At 40.5% G+C, this 23,079-nt stretch overlaps 1 protein-coding gene across 4 annotated transcripts in view; it reads left to right on the top strand.

The window, feature by feature from the left end:
- Nucleotides 1–23,079, top strand: part of DMRT1 (doublesex and mab-3 related transcription factor 1) — a 171,860-nt gene that overhangs the window by 131,974 nt on the left and 16,807 nt on the right. The window contains exon 6 of one of the 4 annotated variants that reach the window (XM_056522971.1): nucleotides 4,426–4,547. The exons of 2 other annotated variants lie outside the window; for them this stretch is intronic. In XM_056522971.1, the coding sequence (XP_056378946.1) occupies nucleotides 4,426–4,523 (98 nt within the window). In that variant the 3' untranslated portion in view covers nucleotides 4,524–4,547. Of the gene's footprint in view, nucleotides 1–4,309; nucleotides 4,363–4,425; nucleotides 4,548–23,079 lie in introns of those variants that run through there. One more of the 4 variants, XM_056522973.1, reaches the window with a different exon arrangement.

The following is a 23,079-nucleotide window of genomic DNA, read 5'->3' as shown; positions in this document are numbered from 1 at the left end:
ATAGCAAAGATCAGTATTATTGGCAATCTTCTGCTCTGGTCTGCTTGAAGGCAGATCAGTGCAGAAGACCCAGGGAGACTGACGGAGGCAGGTGAGGGGACCTCTGTCCACCGTCTTGGTTGATCTGATCCCCGTGGCAGTGCCACGGGTGATCAGATCAGCCATTATAAGTTCCGCACTGCTGCAGATGCCGTGATCTGTATTGATCACGCAACCTGAGGGGTTAATGGCAGACATCAGAGCGATCGCTGATGTCTGCCATTACCGGCGGGTCTGCGGCTGCTGACAGCCACCGGAACCCGCCGGGAATGAAGCGAGCGCATCTCCTGTGCTGGTATCACATATAAATGTACAGCTCTGTGCGATAAGAGGAGCTATGCAGCGCCATACATTTACGGCGCATGTCCTTAAGAGGTTAAACAGGATTTTTTATATTTGATTCCTTATGCCAAATAAATAACTTTTGTACTTGGCTTCCATTAAAAAACGTTTTATGTTAGTTTTTCTGCTGTATACTTCTAGCCACCAGGGGTCTCCTTTCTTGGCCTGAACACATTCCGTCTGGTCAAAGTCTTAGATTTTGGTCTTCTGCTTGTAATGGCAGGAGACCAAACTCAGGAAGTGTTTCTCTGCACTGAGCTTGATTGACAGCTGCAAAGAGCCTCACTGAAAGCTGCAAAGGGTTTATTCAGGTTAGCATAGCTGGGCGTTACTGCACACGTATCGGCTCATACCTGAGCCTTTCAACAGCTAGTGTTCACATCGGAAATAGCATCATTTAACCTCACAAAAGGGGGTGTGACATAACATAATGATCTTCATAGCGGAATGGACCTCACAATACAAATCAAAATAACATAAATTAATAATAACAAAAAATCACTTTCGCCGTGTGATCAATTATATATATATCATGTAACATAAATCTAACAAACAGGATTTTCAAATGTTGGACTTTCAAGTTGGTCTCTGCTGGGTCTGTAAGGAAAGTAAAAAGATGATGAATGATCAAGTATACTGTAAATTGCATATTTTGTGAAATCTCATAATCTCGGTTAAAGGGGTTGTGCGCTGCCCTGACTTGCGGAGCTCCGCTCACAGCGTCCGGAAGTTCATTACTCCGAACGCTGTGTGCGGGCTTCCGTGTTCGCGGCCGCCGGATGTGACGTCACGCCCGGCCCCTCGTGACGTCATGCCCGCCCCCTCTACCAAAGTCTATGGGAAGGGGGCGTGACAGCGGTCGCGCCCCCTTCCCTTAGACTTTCGTTGAGGGGGCGGGCGAGACGTCACGAGGGGCCGGGCGTGACGTCACGTCCGGCGGCCGCGAACACAGAAGCCTGCACACAGTGTTCATTCGGAGTAATGAACTTCCGGACGCTGTGAGCGGAGCTCCAAAAGTCAGGGCAGCGCACAACCCCTTTAAGACCTTTTGTATTAAGCAATGTATTAAGTGTATAAATCCAAATGCTTCACGATAGGGGAGGAGTTTTTTAATGTCACCACCACGTCTCGGGTATCTTACCTGTTCCAAGATCTGAAACCGTAATTGAGCTATACTATGTCCCTTTTCATGAAAATGATAAGGTACTTGGAGTTGTACATTTTTACAACGAATAAGCGACTTGTGTTTGCTCAGACGGTCTGTCATACGTTGTGAAGTCTCACCTATATAAAGTAATCCACATGGGCATTTTAACACATATACTACATTAGATGTGTCACATGTATAGTAAACCTTTGATTTTATAAGGTGTACCTCGGTGTGGATGAAAAATCTGATCGCCTTTAAGTACATTAGAGCAATGTGTACAATTTAAACATGGGAATGTCCCATATTTACAATTAGATATAATCTTTTTATCTGACTCCCAATATCTGCTTTTACTAATTTGTTCCTAATGTTAGGAGCTTTCTTATTGCAACAGATGGGTATGTCACTGAATTCCCTGATATCAGGATAAGCGTCTTTTAAAATGTGCCAGTTTTCGTACTACTGCATCAATCTTGTGATTCAGTGGGTGAAACTTGTGAACAAAATACATACAGTGGGGCAACAAAGTATTTAGTCAGCCACCAATTGTGCAAGTTCTCCAACTTAACAAGATGAGAGAAGGCCTGTAATTTTCATCATAGGTATACCTCAACTATGAGAGACATAATGAGAAAAAAAATCCATAAAATCACATTGTCTGATTTTTAAAGAATTTATTTGCAAATTATGGTGGAAAACAAGTATTTGGTCAATAACAAAAGTTCATCTCAATACTTTGTTATATACCCTTTGTTGGCAGTGACAGTGATGTTTTGGGTCTGTCGCTGGGCAACACAGACTTTCAACTCCCTCCAAAGGTTTTCTATGGGGTTGAGATCTGGAGACTGGCTAGGTCAGGTCCTTGAAATGCTTCTTACGAAGCCACTCCTTCTTTGCCCGAGCGGTGAGTCTGGGATCATTGTCATGCTGAAAGACCCAGCCACATTTCATCTTCAATGCCCTTGCTGATGGAAGGAGGTTTTCACTCAAAATCTCACGATACATGGCCCCATTCATTCTTTCCTTTACACGGAGCAGTCATCCTGGTCCCTTTGCAGAAAAACAGCCCCAAAGCATGATTTTTCCACCCCCATTCTTCACAGTAGGTATGGTGTTTTTGGATGCAACTCAGCGTTCTTTCTCCTTCAAACACCAAAACATTCTACTTTGGTTTCATCTGACCATAGGACATTCTCCCAATCCTCTTCTGGATCATCCAAATGCTCTCTAGCAAACTTCAGACAGGCCCGGACATGTACTGGCTTAAGCAAGGCGACACATCTGGCACTGGTGGCGTAGTGTGTTACTTTGGTCACAGCTCTCTGCAGGTCATTCACTAGGTCCCCCCGTGTGGATCTGGGAGTTTTACTCACCGTTCTTGTGATTATTTTGACACCACGGGTGAGATCTTGCGTGGAGCCCCTGATCGAGGGAGTTTATTAGTGGTCTTGTATGTCTTCCATTTTCTAATAATTGCTCCCACAGTTGATTTCTTCGCTGCTTGTTTATTGCAGATTAAATTTTTCCAGCCTGGTGCAGGTCTACAATTTTGTTTCTGGTATCCTTTGACAGCTCTTTGGTCTTGGCCATAGTGGAGTTTGGAGTGTGACTGTTTGAGCTTGTAGACAGGTGTATTTTATACTGATAAGTCCAAACAGGTGCCATTAATACAGGTAACAAGCGGAGGACAGAGGAGACTCTTAAAGGAGTACTCTGCTGCAGAGTACTCCTGCCCGGGCTGCAAAAAAAATTTAAATGAACCATCTCTCACCTTCCTGGGTTCCCGCGGAGCGCCACTACAGCTGATCGGTCCTCCGGTCCATCTTCTTCATACTTCCGGGTGTAACGAAGCATCACATAACGCTCAGCCTATCGCCGGCCGAGGCGGAACATCGCGGCGATCGGCTATAGGCTGAGCGCCATGTGACATTTTCACTTTTTTTGCAGCCCGGGCAGGAATACTCTGCACTAGAGTACTCCTTTAAAGAAGAAGTTACAGGTCTGTGAGATCTTGCTTGTTTGTAGGTGACCAAATACTTATTTTCCACCATCATTTGCAAATAAATTCTTTAAAAATCAGACAATGGGATTTTATGTATTTTTTTTTTCTCATTATGTCTCTCATAGTTGAGGTATACCTATAATAAAAATTACAGGCCTCTCTGGTCTTTTTAAGTGGAAGAACTTGCACAATTGGTAGCTGACTAAATACTTTTTGCCCCACTGTACGCGGTTGTTCTACTTTTGGTATCCTTTCTGATAAGGACTCTCTTTCAGCTTTTGTAATAATCTGAGAGGATAGCTTCTATTAATGAACTTCTGTCTCATCTCCTTTATTCTCACCTCTCGTGTCTTTGAATTTGATACGATATGTCTTACTCTCTGGTATTGGGATTTTGGAATAGCACATTTAGTTGTATGTGCATGGTTACTTGAATAATGTAAGATACTGTTTTTATCTGTGCTCTTAATGTATAAGTCGGTGGATAGAAAACTGTTTACACCTATACTTACAGTAGTGTCTAAAAAGTAAAACATTTGTGTCTTTACTGTATTTAAACTAGATGTCATGGTGAAGTTGAGCTCAGGCCACACCCCACTAATGTGTTTTATGAAATCCAGCAAAGTTTGACGTGGCTCCTCCCATATGCAAAAAACGTCATCTAAAAAACGATACCAGGCTTTTGCATGATGTTTAAAGAACTCATTGTTATAGACAAAATTTACCGTGTGCCAAAACTTCTTCCTATTGATTGCATTGACTTGCTACGTGAATAGGGAGAGCCGCAGTGCCGACCACATCATTGTGTTCCTGAAAGCTACAAAGAGCCTTACTGAAATATATGCATACTGAAAGCTGCTGAACAGAGCTTGCGGTCTTCTATTCATCACAGAACTGCAAGGATGTGAGGGTGGAAGTGGTCCCCTAGCAGGCTTCAGTGATGTCATGCCTGCTGGGAAACGCCTACTTTCTCCTGCTGGGAGATTGTGAGCAAGATTGTGAGCAAGAATAAAGGTAAGATACATAGCTTTTTTTTTTTTTTTTTTTTGAAGGGTGGGAGAAGTGTTAGGAGTTGTTAGGGAACATAGTCTGAGTTAGTTTAGAAAAGTTTATTTGGTGACTCTTTAACATTATAGTCTATGCTGAGGAAAGTAATCTTTGTTAACCTCGGTTACCTTTATATCCATTATTGCTACTGAGCATGCTAAAATAAAAAAAACACAAAACATTATCAGGGGTGTAGAAATTTAAAACAAAACTACTTGCCCTAGGGACTAAAGCGGAACACAATCTACTTGTCCCTCATGACGATCCACTTGTCCTGGTAGATAAAATAATTTCAACCAAAGTATTACGGAAATAGGTTCTTTATTAGTTTCTGCGCTTTAGTTTTTCCTCCTCGTCCTATAATAGCCATAACTCTTATTTTTCCATCTACAGACCCATATGAGGCTTGTTTTTTTTTCGGGTAAGTATACTTTGTAATGACACCTTTCATTTTTCCATAACTTATGCTCTGAAACAAAAAAAAATTATTTGTGAGGTGAAAGTGAAAAAAATGCAAATTTTGGGGTTTCCTTTTATTTTTTCCATTCACCTTGTGGTCAAACTTACATATTATTTTGATACTTGATGTCGGCCTGATTTCACCAATACCAAATTTGTTTAGTTTCCGTCATGTTTTAATAAATTTTTTTTTTTTTTACTTTTTTTTTTCTTTCTGTATAGGGCTCAGTATTTTGGTCCGTAATATGCTGTTTGTATCGGTACCATTTTGGCATTGATCAGACTTTTTGAACACTTTTTTACTTCATTTTTTTTCTGGGATATGATGTTCTAAACATAAAAAACGTAATTCTGTGATTTGTTTTTTATTTTATTTTTTTTACGCCATTTACCATACGAGATATAAAATGTTATTTTTTAATAGTTCAGTCAATTATGCACGCGCCAATACCAAATATGTTTATTTGTATTATGTTTACATATTTTTATATGGAAAGGGGGGTGATATGAACTTTTAGAGTACGTTCACACGGGCGGATTTATTTGCGGGTTTCCCGCTGCGTATTTGAAAGGGGGTGTGCTCTTTTCGGCTGTCCGCAGCAGATTTGGGTGTATGGAGCGAGTAGGAGTCAGGAGCCTTCTCCATACACACTGAGCGCCGGTGTGAGGTGCAGACTTGCGTCCCATGCAAGTCTACATCCACACCTCACACCGGCATTATGGGGGGGGGGGGGTGGAGGGGGAAGTCGGTTTGGCCTTGCTTACCCGATACAGGGCTAAATCTATTAAAAATTCACCTGCCAGGTGCCCGGAACTAAATGTCCCGGCCGTTGGGCGATAGAATTTCCACATCCCTACATTATAGTCTGCTTATGGAAGTAATCTTTGTTAACCTTGGTTACCATTATATCCATTATTGCTACTGAGCATGCTAAAATAAAAAACACAAAACAACGGACATTTAACAGAGATGAATGGATGTTTTATCAGCTAATAACGGATGTTAACAGTCCATTATTTTATATGCAAGGTTTTACCATTTTATTTCTGTTAACATCAGTTTCATATCCATTATGAGTGACCTCTGTTAAGTGTCAATAGGGGAAATATCATAACAGAGTTGCACAACGCTGATGTGATCATAACCTTAATATGCTAATGATTTATTTATTTATTTATTTTATATATGTTCTTATGCAGATGAAAATATACTATACGTTTAGCATAACAATTTGACCCAGGGACATCACCCTTTTAACATGTAGTTATGGAGGCTGACAAGTAGGGTTGCTCTTTAAGGGCAAAGGTGAGGAAGTGCTTTCATGAGGAGTCAGCGAGCTGCCTCTAATGACCTCCTCTCAGCATCCTGGAGCTGTCAATCTTTCCCATAATGCTAACACAAGGGAGAAGTCAATGCACAGTTGTTTTATTTGACACGAATATTGGGTAAAGAGTATGTAATGGCTAGAGGGGACAGATAAGCAGAATGTATTGTGTCAGCCCGTCTCACTTCAAACACTCCACTAAACGTTTGCTGATGGGCCATAGATTGGGTTAAATAGCAAGGTAATTGCAGCAACCATCTTCCTTGTTATTGCTTGTATTACATCTGTATCTGCTCTTGCCTCAGGCAGTTTTTTTCTGCACATCTACTGTATACACAGTCTCCAGTATTGTGAAGCAACTGTTACAGAGCCAAGCGGGTTATTATGAATGCCTTACTTCTCAGGAGAAAAGATAAAAAAAGGAAAATGTCAAAGCTTCCTGAAAATAACTTTCTGCCAAGCATACCCGCAGCATATTTCTCTGACAGAAGCAGTTTTGCATTGCGTTCTTGTATAAACCATGAAGCTAACAAGGGCTGTACTGTTATCCTTCTGTTTAGAACCACCTGCAGAACAATGATGCTTTTTCACACTTTACAAGACACCTTTTGACCTTTTATATATATTTCTGTTGAATATCTTCTTAGAACTTAAGGGTTAAAGGGACTATCTATGTTTTAATCATTTATTTTTATGCTGTAAAATAGCAAACGAAGGTTACTTACCTCTCCAGTCCCAATGCTCATGTTGGCACCCCAGTCTTCTTTTTGGAGAGGGGTATGCTTTAAAAAGACCATTGTGCCAACAGAAGCCTAAATGAGGAATATTGGTAATTTTAAATAAAAGTACACAAAGTATTTCTTTGAGAGGTTCTAATATAGGTTACATTTTAGAAAGTGGATTTATAGTAGGGTTATGTGTCCTTTTGGCATTTGTATTAGTGGTGTTTTTAAATGGTTAATCAGCACAGGATTGGATAGGTAAGTAACTGTTGGTTTGCTATTTTAATGGCCTTTGAGCACTTGATGCCAAGTTCTATTACTGTGTAATGATGAGCTCAAAAGCTAAAGAGAAAAAACCCTGGAATACCCATTAAAGGGGTACTCCACTGGCCAGCGCTCCGAACCTTTAGTTCCGAATGCTGTGTTTGCGATGTGGGGATTGGTCACGCCCCCTTGTGATGACAGACCATGCCCCCTCAATCCAAGTCTATGGTAGGGGGCCACTCCTATAGACTTGCATTGAGGAGGCATGGCCTGACGTTACGAGGGGGTGTGGCCGACCCCCACAGCGCCAACATAACGTTCAGAACTAAATGTTCCAAACGCAGGCCAGTGGAGTACCCCTTTAAGGGTCTATTCACACATTAAATACCCTGCACATATTTGATGCACAGAATTTGACGCTGCAGATTTCAGTGTAAACTAAATGACTGAACACTGCTTCAAATCCTACGCAGGATACTGTACATGTGAATACATCCTTGGGATGCACTTCAGGTGGAAAGTATTATAAATTCTCTTCTCGATTGCCACTGTAACATTTAACACCTTTGTTTTCAGACACACTCAGATACAATTTATGGGACTCTATATATAATATGTACACTTTTGTGACCACTTTAATGTTGAAGTTTTGATAAATAATTATCTGATTTGTGTATACGGCTCCTTTGCTATTGTTTGCATGATTACTGACTACAAACGAACCCTGTGTGTAGTCAGATCCATTAGTCTGTATATTTATACTATGCTTTAAAATAATTGTAGCTATTTTTTGTCTTTTCTGTCTGTACTAACTAGGAGGACTCTTGGGCAGAATATGTTGTTTATATAATGACGTAGACCATTGCATATTTATGATATTGTTTTTACATATTAAAGAAGTAAAGAAAAAAAATGATATTCGTCTTTTGTAAAAAACTAAATTAAAATGGAGAGGTGATGAGTTCTATAAAAGTATCCTGTGCTATCAAACGTTTCCTTTTGACTAAATGTGCAGAAACCCCATCCTTCCCATCAGATAGAATACAGGCATGCTCTGCAAACCAAATCATTAATCCATCCGATCAGGTGGAATAAAGATCTCTATTCATGCCTTTACCTTTTACACCTTCTTCTAAGTGCCAGGAATGAGCACTCTAGAAAGTACACAATGAACTTGTCAAAGCTTGGGAGTCTGAGATAATCCTAATTACTTTAAGTGTTGGTGACAAGGTTAATAGCTCACAAGAGGTAAAGGAAGCAGATCTTAGCTTTACCAGAGGTTGTGTATTAAGTAGCTGATGTAGGACATTTATCCTTTCTGTACCTTCTTTTTAATGAAAGCAACTTAATGTAATTAATAAGATATAATAGTTTAGAAAAATAAAACATTATAAGCATATATCAATAAAGAAAAAAAGAGAAAAATGTTATTACATATTATTACAATAAGCACATATCTATCAAGTACCTGTCATATCTGACAAAAACAAAAAAAATTAATGTTACTCAGTAGCTAATCCTAATTATGTACATTTAATATTAATATGTACCTAATCCTTATTGTGTACATTTATTTATATATTTCTCTCACAAATACCTTCTTTCTGTTGCTCACTTGGTTTGTCATTCTGTGCTTTGGAGAGGGTGTTTCCTCAGTTTTCTTGAGTCTGCTGTGCAGTGCTGGGTCTCTTCATCCAGTCACTGCAGGCTGCTCTGTAGCCCACTCTCTCTGTTTTCATGCTGCAGTGTGATAGGATAGGAGTAAGCACAGATGAGGGCTAGTCCCACCCTTACTAACGGGACTTTGCCCATACCTGTGCTTCAGTTTGTACAAAGATAATACTGCAACCGGGCAGCATTATGTTCTCTAAGGTATGAGGACCTCTAGTGGTGTTTTTATTATTATTATTATTTTTTTTTTAATAAGCCATGATTTCTCTAAAAAAAAAAAGTTATATTTCAGTTAGAAAGGATAATGTTTTGCCAAGATGTACAACATAGAAATGGTTTTTGAATCCGACAGTGCCGTTTAATATCATATAAGAAATGTTGTTTAGTAATACTAAGTATAACTAGGTCAGTTTCTGCATATTGGTGTTTTATAGGCATATGTCCAGGGTAGTTGAAAATCCCTAGCAAAGCATAGTTGCTAAATGAATTTTGGTAAAGTCTGTTTATAGGCCTGGACTTTGATGGTATGACAGGCAGGTTTGAGTAGAACATGTCATTCCATTCCTGGTAGTTCAGGTTGTCAATTTGGCCAGATGCAGCCGAGGTGCTGGAGGTCGCTCATCTGCTAGGCTCTTGTGGGACACTTAAATAAATTCCACCAGAGTCCCCCTTTATTTTTTTTAATCAACTGATGCCAGAAAGTTAAACAGATTTGTAAATTACTTCTATTAAAAAATCTTAATCCTTTCAGTACTTATTAGCTGCTGAAGACTACAGAGGAAATTCTTTTCTTTTTGGAACACTGTGCTCTCTCCTATATCAAGAGCACAGTGCTCTCTGCTGACATCTCTGTCAATTTTAGGAACTGACCAGAGCAGCATATGTTTGCTATGGGGATTTTCTCCTACTCTGGACAGTTCTTAAAATGGACAGAGATGTCAGCAGAGAGCAATGTGCTCGTGATGTCAGCAGAGAGCTCTGTGTTCCAAAAAGAAAATAATTTCCTCTGTAGTATTCAGCAGCTAATAAGTACTGGAAGGATAAAGAATTTTTAATAGAAGTAATTTACAAATCTATTTAACTTTCTGGCACCAGTTGATTTAAAAAGCAAAAGTTTTCCACCAGAGTACCCCTTTAATTCATGTGAGTAACACATCTTGATGCCTTTTGTTTTGGTTGGGTGACTGGTAGAAAGTCACATGTATAGCTAGGGATTATTACGTTTAGCTATTGCTTTGACTAGCAGAACTAATTTTTTTTTATTTTTTTTTACCTTAATGTGGGGGTTATAATTTTATTATTGTTCTTCTGCAAGATAGGCGAAGCCTTATTTTAAACAATATTTCTGTGTCACTTTCTCTGACAACTATTTTACATGGCTCTACGCAGCTAAATCTCTCACAGTATCTATGATAAAAGGAGAGTGCATCGTGCCATAAGGGTCATACAGTCATGGATTGGTACCAGAAACATGACAGTGACATTTCCTTGCTTCCCTGGCGTTCACAGTCCCCAGCTCTATATCCAATAGAGCTTTGCTGGGACAAAATAGAACAGGCTGTTCAGAGCATATCAGTACCTCCATCTAAATTTGGCAACTGCAAGATGCCATCCTGTCTATATCAATAGCGGGTCAATATATGGCTTTAATACAAATTTTCGCTATTTTAAAAAATTAACATTTTTTCACCTAGATTAGCATGGCAAAATTCCCTGTTCTGACTGACTAAAAGCAATGGAAGCCTGACAGAAAGGAAAAAAATAAACATTATGTTAAATAGTAAATTTCCTTTTTGCTTACAGGCGTTTTCCCCCAATTAAAATATGGCCACCTGGCCATCTCCAGCGTTTGTGGCCAGCAGAGATAGTTGGACACGAGAAACAGCCGAATCAGCTGTTTTGTGCAAATAGTGTAGCCCCGTGAGCTATGCTGTTTGCGTAACTTCTAGACTTATGTAAACAGTGTAGCCCCTTGTGCTGTAACATTTGCGCAATACCATTAATGTCAATAGGCGTTATGCAAAATGTGTAGCAGCCAGTTGTTTATGGCTGGCCAAATGGCCATATTTTTGATTGGTGGGAAAGCCCCTTTAAAGTGGTACTTCAGTGGAAAACTATTTTTTTACATCAGCTGGTGCCAGAAAGTTAAACAGATTTGTAAATGACTTCTATTTAAAAATCTTAATCCTCCCAGTACTTATCAGCTGCTGTATGCGCCACAGGAAGTTGTATTTATTTTCTTTCTGACCACAGTGCTCTCTGCAGACACCTCTATCCATGTCAGGAACTATCTAGAGTACAAAAAAATCCCCATAGCAAACCTCTTCTGCTCTGGACAGTTCCTGACATGGACAGAGGTGTCAGCAGAGAGCACTGTGGTCAGACAGAAAAGAAATTCAAAAAGAAAAGAACTTCCTCTGTAGTATTCAACAGCTGATAGGTACTGGAAGGGTTAAGATTTTTAAATAGTAATTTACAAATCTGTTTAACTTTCTGGAGTTAGTTAAAATGAAAAAAAAAATTCCACTGGAGAACCCCGGTACATTCACACACGCCAGATCTGCTGCAGATTTGAAATTGTAAAATCTGCAACTGCGCATTTTACAAGGCAATTCTTATTGATTTTTTCATTAACATGTCAATAAAATTTTTGCCTTAGAAAATCTTCAAATCTGCAGTGAATCCGATGTGTGTGAATGAATGATTGAAAATTAAGATAAGCGGTGGATGCGAAAAACAAATGTTCAGCGCAACTGAAGGATTCATTTCATGTGTTAAAAGGGTTATCCAGGGATAGAAAAACAGAGCTAATTTCTTACAAAAACAGCACCACCTCTGTCCTCAGGTTGTGTGTGGTATTACAACTTGTCTCTATTCATTTCAATGTAACTGAGTTGCAATAACACACACAACCTACGAACAGGCATGTTGCTGTTTTTGGAAGAAATTTGCTCATTTTTTTTATCCCAGGATAACCCCTTTTTAACACATCCTAGGTGACAAATCCCACTAGAAGGAAGGAAGAAAATCTTTAACATTGGAGATGTTTACTTCTTCCTCCTTGTACAGTAGTTTGGAGTAGTTTACAAGATCCTGAAAGATTTTATAATTTTGCATCTTCTTCCTCCTGCTAGGATGCTTGCCCTTGTTGGGAACGCTGAGCTAATATATGCTCATGCATGTAACACACTGGCATTTACAGTCATGGCCGTAAATGTTGGCACCCCTGAGATTTGTCAAGAAAATGAAGTATCTCTCACAGAAAAGGATTGCAGTAACACATGTTTTGCTATACACGTGTTTATTCCCTTTGTGTGTATTGGAACTAAACCAAAAAAGGGAGGAAAAAAAGCAAATTGGACATAATGTCACCAAACTCCAAAAATGGGCTGGACAAAATTATTGCCACCTTTTCAAAATTGTGGATAATTGTTTCAAGCATGTGATGCTCCTTTAAACTCGCCTGGGGCAAGTAACAGGTGTGAGCATTATGTGTCTGTGTGTGCCACACTAAGCATGGATAACAGAAAGAGGAGAAGAGAACTGTCTGAGGACTTGAGAACCAAAATTGTGGAAAATATCAACAATCCCAAGGTTACAAGTCCATCTCCAGAGATCTAGATTTGCCTTTGTCCACAGTGCGCAACATTATCAAGAAGTTTGCAACCCATGGCACTGTAGCTAATCTCCCTTGGCGTGGACGGAAGAGAAAAATTGATGAACTCTTTCCATTGACATTTAAATTAAATGAAATGCTACGGCAGGAGACCCAGGAGGACCCCACTGCTGACACAGAGACATAATAAAGCAAAACTACATTTTGCCAAAATGAGTAAGCCGAAATCCTTCTGGGAAAACATCTTGTGGACAGATGAGACAAAGATGGAGCTTTTTTGTAAAACACATCATTCTACTGTTTACTGAAAATGGAATGAGGCCTACAAAGAAAAGAACACAGTACCTACAGTGAAATATGGTGGAGGTTCAATGATGTTTTGGGGTTGTTTTGCTGCCTCTGGCACTGGGTGCCTTGAATGTGTGCGAAGCTTCATGAAATCTGAGGATTACCAATGGATTTTTGGTCGCACTGTACAGCCCAGTGTCAGGAAGCTGGGTTTGCATCCGAGATCTTGGGTCTTCCAGCAGGACAATGACCCCAAACATACATCAAAAAGCATCCAGAAATGGACGGCAACAAAGCACTGAAGAGTTTTGAAGTGGCCAGCAATGAGTCCAGATCTAAATCCCATTGGACACCTGTGGAGAGATCTTAAAATTGCTGTTGGGAAAAGGCGCCTTCCAATAAGAGAGACCTGGAGAAGTTTGCAAAGGAAGAGTGGTCCAACATTCCGACTGAGAGGTGTAAGAAGCTTATTGATGGTTACAGGTAGCGACTGATTTCAGTTATTTTTTCCAAAGAGTGTGCAACCAAATATTAGGTTAAGGGTGCCAATAATTTTGTCCAGCCCATTTTTGGAGTTTCGTGTGACATTATGTCCAATTTGCTTTTTTTCCTCCCTTTTTTAGTTTAGTTCCAATACACACAAAGGCAATAAACATGTGTTACTGCAATCCTTTTCTGTGAGTAATGTCACAGGTGCCAACATTTACAGCCATGACTGTAAGTGCCCATTGTTTATCGGAAGATAGGCTGAAGTAAGGTTGGTCAGACATCTGCTTATTCAGTATATGGAGCTGCATCATCTTTTCAGGTATCTATTGAATCTAGTTGTCACAGTGAAACAGATGTGGACCTCCTAGTTCAAATGTTAATAAGGTTTAAACACATATATAATTTAGTAAAGTGTGTTCAATGCAGTTAATAACGTTCAGGGATATATTGCACCTTTGAGAGCCCCACGCTCTTCTTCAGTCCTTTTTATTCATGCTTCACTTCATGACAGATGATTTATCCCAATGGAGAAACACAATTGCTCCAGGAGTGAGGGTTATGTGGAATAAAGGGAAGGTCATTGGTGCTTCCCATCCTTTTGTTTCTCAAGTGACCCAAGAAACTTAGATAAATATCTTTTTTTTTCACTAGGAATTATCTATTGCTGTCCATTGTTTGAAGGAGATGTGATGTATACATAACTGCTTTTAGATTATACAGGAATACGTATTTGTGGGTCTTCATAAAAACTTTGGTTTTTTTATCTGTTTTTTGATAAAATAGCCAGATGGTCATATATCAAGTTTTTGAGTAAGCGCTAAGTTTTTTGCATTCACCTTTAAGTTTACACTTTATATTTCCTAATGTATTAGTCGTCACACCATCTGCCTAATGCTGTGTACTACACAGCTCCATACACATCAAGCTTTGACACACTGTGTTCTGATATCTATCGTTGCATATATCAACTTTGTGTTGTATTTTTGCTACAGTAGTTCTTCTGTGAGATCTGACCAAATGGGCTTGACTTTGCTCCACGTACGTATTGACATCATAAAACCATGATAATTCATAACAATATATTTGTCTATAAATGATATTAAACTGTACTGATAGAGTCTAGACACATTAATGTCATCCTAACCTACTAATTTTGTTAGGACTGGCTGACCATTTAATATGTATAGAGGTGTCCTCACTTTTCTTCAACAACAGATTTGTGGGGGTTTAAGAAGGATAAAATTGTAAGATTGAGTCATTGTGCCTTTATGCCAAATGCACATTGGGAGAAATATCTGTAGGCTATTATATGTGTGTGTATATATTTGTGTGTATATGTGAAAATAAATAAGTGTAGCAAAATTATAGAAACAAACAGCCCAAACAATGCTTCCATCCCGGCTCCCTATAATCTGTGCATTCCCTATATAAAATAACCGTAATGTAAAGTGGATACAATTTTCTAAACATATTTTAGCAGCACTTTGTGCTATTAATAAAAAAATAATAATAATAAAAATATTCAAAACAGAATTTTTTTTCTGTTTAGTTTTTACACTAGCGCAAAAGTTATTTACATACCTAAAAAAATTGTCATTGCCAACAAAGGGGTTGCCCCCTCTCGGGGATAAGCCCTTACTAGATACCCTCCCCTAAAACCAACTTTTATTGAATTTATATTAAAATTCTTATAACCCCTTCACACGTTTTAAAATTATCAGCGATGCAGTACTGTACTAGCAGTGGGGATATTGCATTAACCCCCTACTGTATTAGGTATCACTGGAGTTATGGTGCCTAAATTGTAAATATGATTGGTGTGCTGCGGTATCTGCATCACCTAACCATAGACTACCAGTCCTATTATAATTCAAGATCTGCCGCTGGTTAAAACACAGTCAAAACCTCCCCGACGTTTCGCGGATGAATCCGCTTTGTCAAGGGTTGCGAGGCTACTGAGCTCAGGACGCCCATCACTAATTAATATAACCTCGTGGAGGATACGAGGTTATATTAATTAGTGATGGGCGTCCGGAGCTCAGTAGCCTCGCAACCCTTGACAAAGCGGATTCATCCGCGAAACGTCGGGGAGGTTTTGACTGTGTTTTAACCAGCGGCAGATCTTGAATTATAATAGGACTGGTAGTCTATGGTTAGGTGATGCAGATACCGCAGCACACCAATCATATTTACAATTTAGGCACCATAACTCCAGTGATACCTAATACAGTAGGGGGTTAATGCAATATCCCCACTGCTAGTACAGTACTGCATCGCTGATAATTTTAAAACGTGTGAAGGGGTTATAAGAATTTTAATATAAATTCAATAAAAGTTGGTTTTAGGGGAGGGTATCTAGTAAGGGCTTATCCCCGAGAGGGGGCAACCCCTTAAAGGTTGATTAGTATTCAATTACCCTGAGACCCTCAGGGACACATTTTTGTTTGTTTTTCATATTGCCAACAAAGGGTATATAACTGAGATGAACTTTTGTTATTGACCAAATACTTATTTCCCACCATAATTTTCTAATAAATTCTTTAAGAATCTGAAAATGTGATTTTATGAATATTTTTTCTCATTATGTCTCTCATAGTTGAGGTATACCTATGATGAAAATTACAGGCCTCTCTCATCTTGGGAGAACCTGAACAATTGGTGGCTGACAAAATACTTTTTTGCCCAACTCTACTCTTTCAAAGAGAAACTGTCAGCTGTTTCACCTGAACTAAACCCTATATACTGGTTGATAGTGTGTAGGGCTGGGCGGTATACCGGTTCATACGAATACCGAAATAGCCAAACACCGTACGCGGGTCACATGATTTGGGGGGGTTGAAAATACCGTTATATACCGTGGAACCGCTGTAAGTTAAAAAAAATACCGTGATACACATATTCGGTCAGCCCAGCCCTAATAGTGTGGTTAAATAGTTGTAGATATGTGGGGTTACTTACATATTTAGGTAAAATATTTCCAGAGTTTTGCCCATTACTATTATACTCCTGTGCGCAATGGAGAGGGGGAGTCGGCTTGCCCACCGCCCCTCCCTCATCAATATTCACTCCCTAGCCTGCCCCCCTTTCATGATGTGAGACCCTTTGTAGGTGGAATGAGCGCACTGCTCCGAAAGTCTGAAAGTTTGGTATAGCGAGGAGCAGAGCTGCAGAGTGCTTATCCGTCCCCACACTGTGTAGGCTCGCACATCACGAAAGGGGGTGGGCCGGGGAGTGAATATTGTTGAGGCAGGGGAGCTTGGCACACAGATACACAATCGCAACAATATTACTAACAACATAACTCTGGAAATACTTTACCTAAATATGTAAGTAACCTTTCTTTTTAGAGCTAATCGCCCGCACTATAATTCAGTATATTGGATTTAGTGCAGGTGAAATATCTGTCAGTTCCTCTTTAAATGTTCACTTTAATTTCAAACAACTTCCCTCCATGTGATAGCCTATGCGGTTTCTAACATATTTGTAAAATACTTAATTTACCAAAATTACTGATCCCCCCCCCCCCCCCAAAAAAAAGGCTCTGAAGCTTTGAAGCTTTGGGCACTAGGTGTCTCCCTTTCCAGCAATCTGTTGTCCACTGCCTGTTGAGGGAAATATGCTAGATCAAAATTAAAAACAGAAAGTGGGGATGGGACTTAGCATGTGCTCTGAGCAGGAAAAAAACCTGGGTGTGTACCTGCAAGCTGAGGCACTCTGCCTGCTGAAGATGATCTACATTGTCTCATAGTAAATCAAGGTCCACAAAACTGTAGTGTATTTGATCCTCTCCCCCTCCCTTATTGTAACCCCTTCCTTGCCGTGCTGTTGCTGTTACTTTAGTTTCAGCTTGAAAAGCCAGTGTGTCTCTAACCCCTTCTCCCCCAAATGCCATCTATAGTAGTGTGCTGTGTAAGCCCAGCGCAGGGTCAGCCTGTTGGGTCCAGTGCACTTTTACCAGCATATCATGGAAAAGCAGGGAGGAGTGGGTGCTATCCTTTGTCTCATCTCCTGACATGTAGAGAATGAGAAGAAGCTGTGCACCACAGAGGGTAATCTCATGTTCAATAGCAGCAGTGAAAGCTCACTTTGAAGTGTTAGGCTAGGTTCTGACTACGGAATTTCCGACAGAAATTCAGTCGTAAAATTTCCGTCAGAAATTCTGCTTGCTAAAATGTCTAGAGTGTAGTGAATGGCTTTCCGTTCACAAATTCACACTTCGGAATTTGTGAAGCGGAAAATCCGCTTAGTAAATCCGCTTAGAAATTTCCGCCTGAAGAAAGGCGGTGCTCTTTCTTCAGACGGAATTCCTTGCGGAACACATTGCAGTCTATGGGAGACTGCAGTGTCCGCGCGGTCCTAGCGCCGACTTATTCAGTCGGCGCAGGCGGAACTCAGAATCTCCGGGCGGAAATTTTCTGCCTGGAGAATCCGTAGTCTGAACCTAGCCTTAATGTTACAAAACCAGGCAGTTTTTGAAAAATCTTTTAAAATGACAGTATGGGTTAAAAAAAAAAACAGGGAAACAGTGGGCTGCACATGTGCAGCTGACCAAACATAGACATGAATGGAGGGGGGCGTGATGTTATGAGGGGGGCGTGGCATTGTGTCACTTCTCCAATCCCGGAAACTTCCGGTTTCCGAGCCTGGAGACGCAGCTCCGCACAGGCCCCCCGCGATCAGACATCTTATGTCTAAAGCCGGAATACCCCTTTAACTTTCTGGCACCAGTTGATTAAAAAAAAAATGCTTTTCACCGGATTATCCCTTTAAATAATTAGTATTCCTTTACATGTTAAGTTATTCAGACTGCATACGGTATATAAGGGTTTTTATTATCTGAGGTATATGTTTACAGAATAAGTATATGTGACCATACTGGTGTTCACCATTTTCTAAATTCAGAAAAATGTAGGTTTTCTAAAAATAGCATTTTGCTTGTGTGTTGTAAATCTCGGTGTTAAAAATCCATGCTGGCAGAATGGAGACAATGTTTGAAAATGAGGCCCTCTGAGGCATTATTAGATTGACATAACTTGGAACTGGCTTTGTAGTAGCATTTGTAGTAGTGCAGTCTGTGTGTGACATATCATAAATTGATGACTTTTATGAGGATAGATGAAAGGCGTGTGGTTATTGTGTACGTAGTGTCTCTTGTTTTATGCTGATAGCATGAGAAGGCTTAGGTAAACTGTAAAAATGATTATAATCAAACATAATGTGTTGACACTGAACATGTCAGAGCACAGTACAGACTGCGGTGATTTAGACCTCCACCGGGCTACCAATGCGTTTAACTTAATTACACCATAGATTTCTCCATTGATGAACACAGGTTGAATTAACACATGAGCACTAATGTACCTTCCCACCATTATTGTTGTACAAGGAGCAGTGGCAGATGCCGGCAGTTAGTTACACAAACATTAGTATTAACGATTGGCCATTTGGAATTGGTGACAAACTGCAGCCTGGCGAAAACTTGAGTCTGAAACCAATCAGCAAGTTAATGAGGGGAGAAATTGCCACTGCAGCCTCCCTTAATTACATTCAGGCTTGGCAGAGCCGGGACACATAGGACTGAGGGTAGGTAGGAAACCAGAGGTCGCAGAACCTGCCTTCCCATCTTCATTTCACTATTGATAGGGACTTGTAAGTGATTTCACAATCATCCACCCTTGGAATTGTTTCAATCTTTTTCCTCATTTTAAAGCTTTGCCAAGTACACGTTCAAGGATCCTTTTCCGTTTTATATTTTGCAAAGATCTAATATTCTACATACAGTCCCTGACGTCATGTTATGATACTGTAACTGCTTTTGTTTACTGCAGTATGTTGCAGAAATATATTTGGATATGTCATGGGAAGGCAGAAATGGTAAGAATGATTTTATCATTAATTAGATATTAGTTCCTGTGTAAGAGGGAGGGCGGATGAAGGCTTCAGTACCACTTCTCTCAGGGGAGAGTATCAGGGGGTTCCCAAGCTACATATACATTAAAGGAGTTATCAAGGAATAGAAACACAGAGCTAATTTCTTTCAAAAAAAAGCCTCCCCCTGTCTGTCTCCAGGTTTGATATGGTTCTGCAGCTCAGTTTCATTGAAGTGAGTGTAGCCAAGTTGTAATACCACACCCAACCTGGAGACAGATGGAGAGCTGGTTTTGAAAGACATTTGCTCTGTATTTCTATTCCTGGATTACCCCTTTAAATTAGTGGTGGTCAACTTTATGCAGGCATTACATTTTCCCTTTAACAAGAGCATGTGACATTCAGCCAGAGCATTGACATATACACAACCTAGTAAAAAATATATATATTTAACATATGAGAGCATACAAATATTAGATCTTTATTGAAACATATTAAAGATAAGGATGAAGTAGTTCATTAAAACAGTAACAAATGGACTTTGTAATAACTTACTAAACATAAAAAAAGCCATTTCCTCCAGTGGAAAAAACTGTTACTACCCTGAAGAACTAAAATGTGCAGATGGTTAGTCATGTGATTAGTCATGTGATGAATACACTTTTAAACCTCAGGTATTTACTTGATGTGTGGTATCACAAAATCTGGATTCATAGAACTCTCTGAAAGAAAGGAGGTTACAGGCTGGTAAAGAAATCTAAAAGATCACTAAACAATTGGACATCAGTCATTGCACTGTACAAAACATCATATACTAGTGGAGAGTATTTCATACTACTGCCAACTTGCCCAGATCATGTCATGCCAGCAGGTTCAACACAAAAGCAGAAAGTAAGATATGGTTTGGGACTGTTTTTCTGCATTAGGTCCTGGGCACCTCTGCATCATAGAATCCTCTATGAAGTCCTCATTGTAACAGAAGGGGATAGAGTAAGATCATCTGTCAGAAGATTAAGGGTGCGTTCCCACCTGGCGTATACACAGCGTATTTCTCGCTGCACAAAATTTGCGGCAGCAGCGGGAAATACGCTGCGTATCCCTCGTTCACTATACACACTGGGCATTCCAGCGGCAGCCCTATGTGTGTAGTGAGTTTTGGAGGCGGAGCCGGACATCACAGTCATGCCGGCACGAGGCCCCGCCTCCATAACTCACTACACGCATAGGGCTGCCGCTGGAAAGCACGTAGTCCGATATTGCACTTGCACATTCCTATGCCCATTAGCTCGTAATCAGTCATGAATTGTCAGTCAATCAATCTAAACATGATTCTAAACATACAAGCAGTATGATGCATAGACCAGGGATAAATTGCACATGTGCCCAACAAAAAATTACACAGATAATGGTAATAAAAGTGGGGGGATATCCAAAAAAGCAGTGGCTTATATTAGGAAACTTGCTGGGAGACCGTATATGTATCTCTCCCTATGTTCCCTATCAATCCCTACAGTGTAGTGCAAGACTCCCTATTCTATATGCACCCTAGCTGTGTGGCACGTAACTGGGGCACTCGCCCTAGAAAGGGCGACCCCCGTGCCTCAGGAACCTGTTTCCTACTCTGTACTGTCCCTGATTGTACACACAGTATTAAGGTGCAAAGAATAAAAGTGCAAAGTGCTGTTCCGTGCAATAAACCTGACTGCAGCGTGTCTCCTACGCAGCGTTTCGTCTTTGGCTCATCAGGGAGACTTCAGCAGCATTGGCAGTCATAGCATAATAGCAGCAGGATGGCAGTGGCAACTTACCTTACCAACATGCGATCTTTAAATATCCTCCTGGCGTCCATTACCTGTGCACGCCATCACGCCACAGGCTGGGGGAGGGCGCATGCGCTCTCACTGGGATTCCCGGACGGGACTGACGTCACTTCCGGTTGCAGCCGTAACTTACTGTACCGCCCTCGGAGCGTGTCATAGGGTAATTCCCGGACCATGGATCCCGCCCCCTCTCTCCAGCATTCGGCGTGTCACGCCCAAAGGGGAGGAATAGATGGTAACCATTGGGACTAACAGCGCGTCCCTGACTGAGATTAACTCCTCACAAACCTCTATATTAGTTGCGTTTAACACCACAAGGTATATAAGTTAGTTACAATGTAATGTACAGCACGGAAATCAGAATACAAATTGTCCTAAGCTAACAAGCGGACAGTTAGCATCTAGAATGTTATATTATGCCAGTAAAGATATCAATCTCTCCTAATGTCCTAAAGCCATGCAGTTAAACACACCCTGGGTCACCCTACCTGAGGGTAATCATTGGTGGCTAGTACATCACAGTACCGCCCATAGGTACCCTCTAAAGATGCTGGTGGTGGCCCAAAGTATAGAAAACATGCATAGCATTCCCTAGGATAAAAATGGATACAATTTTCCATTCGTGTCCTGATAGGGGGTATAGCACGATAATCCCCAGTTCTACAATACCAAAATCAAATTACTGAAATTGATATAATTACATAGATCACAGTAGTTAAGGATACCAGAGTTTAAATGAAGCATATGAAATTCTGGGACTCATTCAAGCCCCCTGGTGCCAAGGAGTTCAGGCGATGAATCCATCTGCACTCAATTTGTAGCAATTTCTTGTCCCAATCACCTCCTCGGGGGCGAGTAGTAGTACCTGTACTAATTGACAGATCGCCCTTTGCGATCCTCCTGTATAATGTATAGATGCGGCCGGACGTTCTTCTATGGTCCCCGGCACTGCCGTAGATATACACTTATTCATATTTCCCGCAGAGAACTGTGATTGGCCAGATGGTTCCTTCCAATCACAACTCTCTGTGGGATATATGAATATGTGTATATATACGGCCGTGCAGGGGACCATAGAAGAGCGGTCAGCCGCCCGCATCTATACATTATACAGGAGGATCACAGTGGGTGTCAGGAGTGACACCCACTGTGATCTTTCCTTAACTGCAGGTACTACATCTCTCAACATGGAGCAGAGTGTTCTCCATGTTGGGAGTAGTAGTACCTGCAGTCAAGGACAGACAACAGCGGGTATCACGCCTGACACCCGCTGCGATCATCCTGTCTATTGCAGAGATGTGGAGCGGCTTACTCCTGCGCTTCGCATCTCTGCACTATACTCTGGCCGGCCACTCACTCATTCATATTTCCCTCTGAGAGCTGTGATTGGCTGCCACCATCCGGCCAATCCCCACTCTGGGCGGACAATATGAATGAGTGATGTTCTATTCACTGGCCGGAGTATAGTGCAGAGATGTGAGCGCTGTATAGAGCCGTTCCGCATCTCTGCTATATTATGGACGATCACATCGGGCGATATGTCTATTAGTACAGGTACTACTACTCCCATCATGGAACAATCTGTTCCATGCTGGGAGTAGTAGTACTACCTAAAAAAAACAGAGGAAAAGTGAAACACACACTTTATTAAAAACTAATTACAATTTTGTTATAAAATATATAAATTTCGTTAAATAAAAAGTTTTCGATCACTACTGCATACTTTTTTTTTTTTTTTGTACCCAACAAATTTTGGGTACCAAAAGAAACTGCCAATGTGCAATTTCCACACAAATGAAAAACGACAGAAAAAACTACTACTGCTGTTTTTTCAGGCGTTTTTTTCAAACCAAAAAAGCGCAGGACAAAAAAACAAGTAGAAACCTAGCCTTAGCATGTCAATAAATACACCAAAGTATGGCTGACCAAAAATAAATGAATGACCAAGTGAAAGTCCAGATCTAAATGGTGGGTGCA

This window comes from Hyla sarda, chromosome 1 (genome assembly GCF_029499605.1).
Source record: "Hyla sarda isolate aHylSar1 chromosome 1, aHylSar1.hap1, whole genome shotgun sequence".
NCBI lineage: Eukaryota > Metazoa > Chordata > Amphibia > Anura > Hylidae > Hyla > Hyla sarda.
This window is presented reverse-complemented; position numbering and strand designations above follow the sequence as displayed.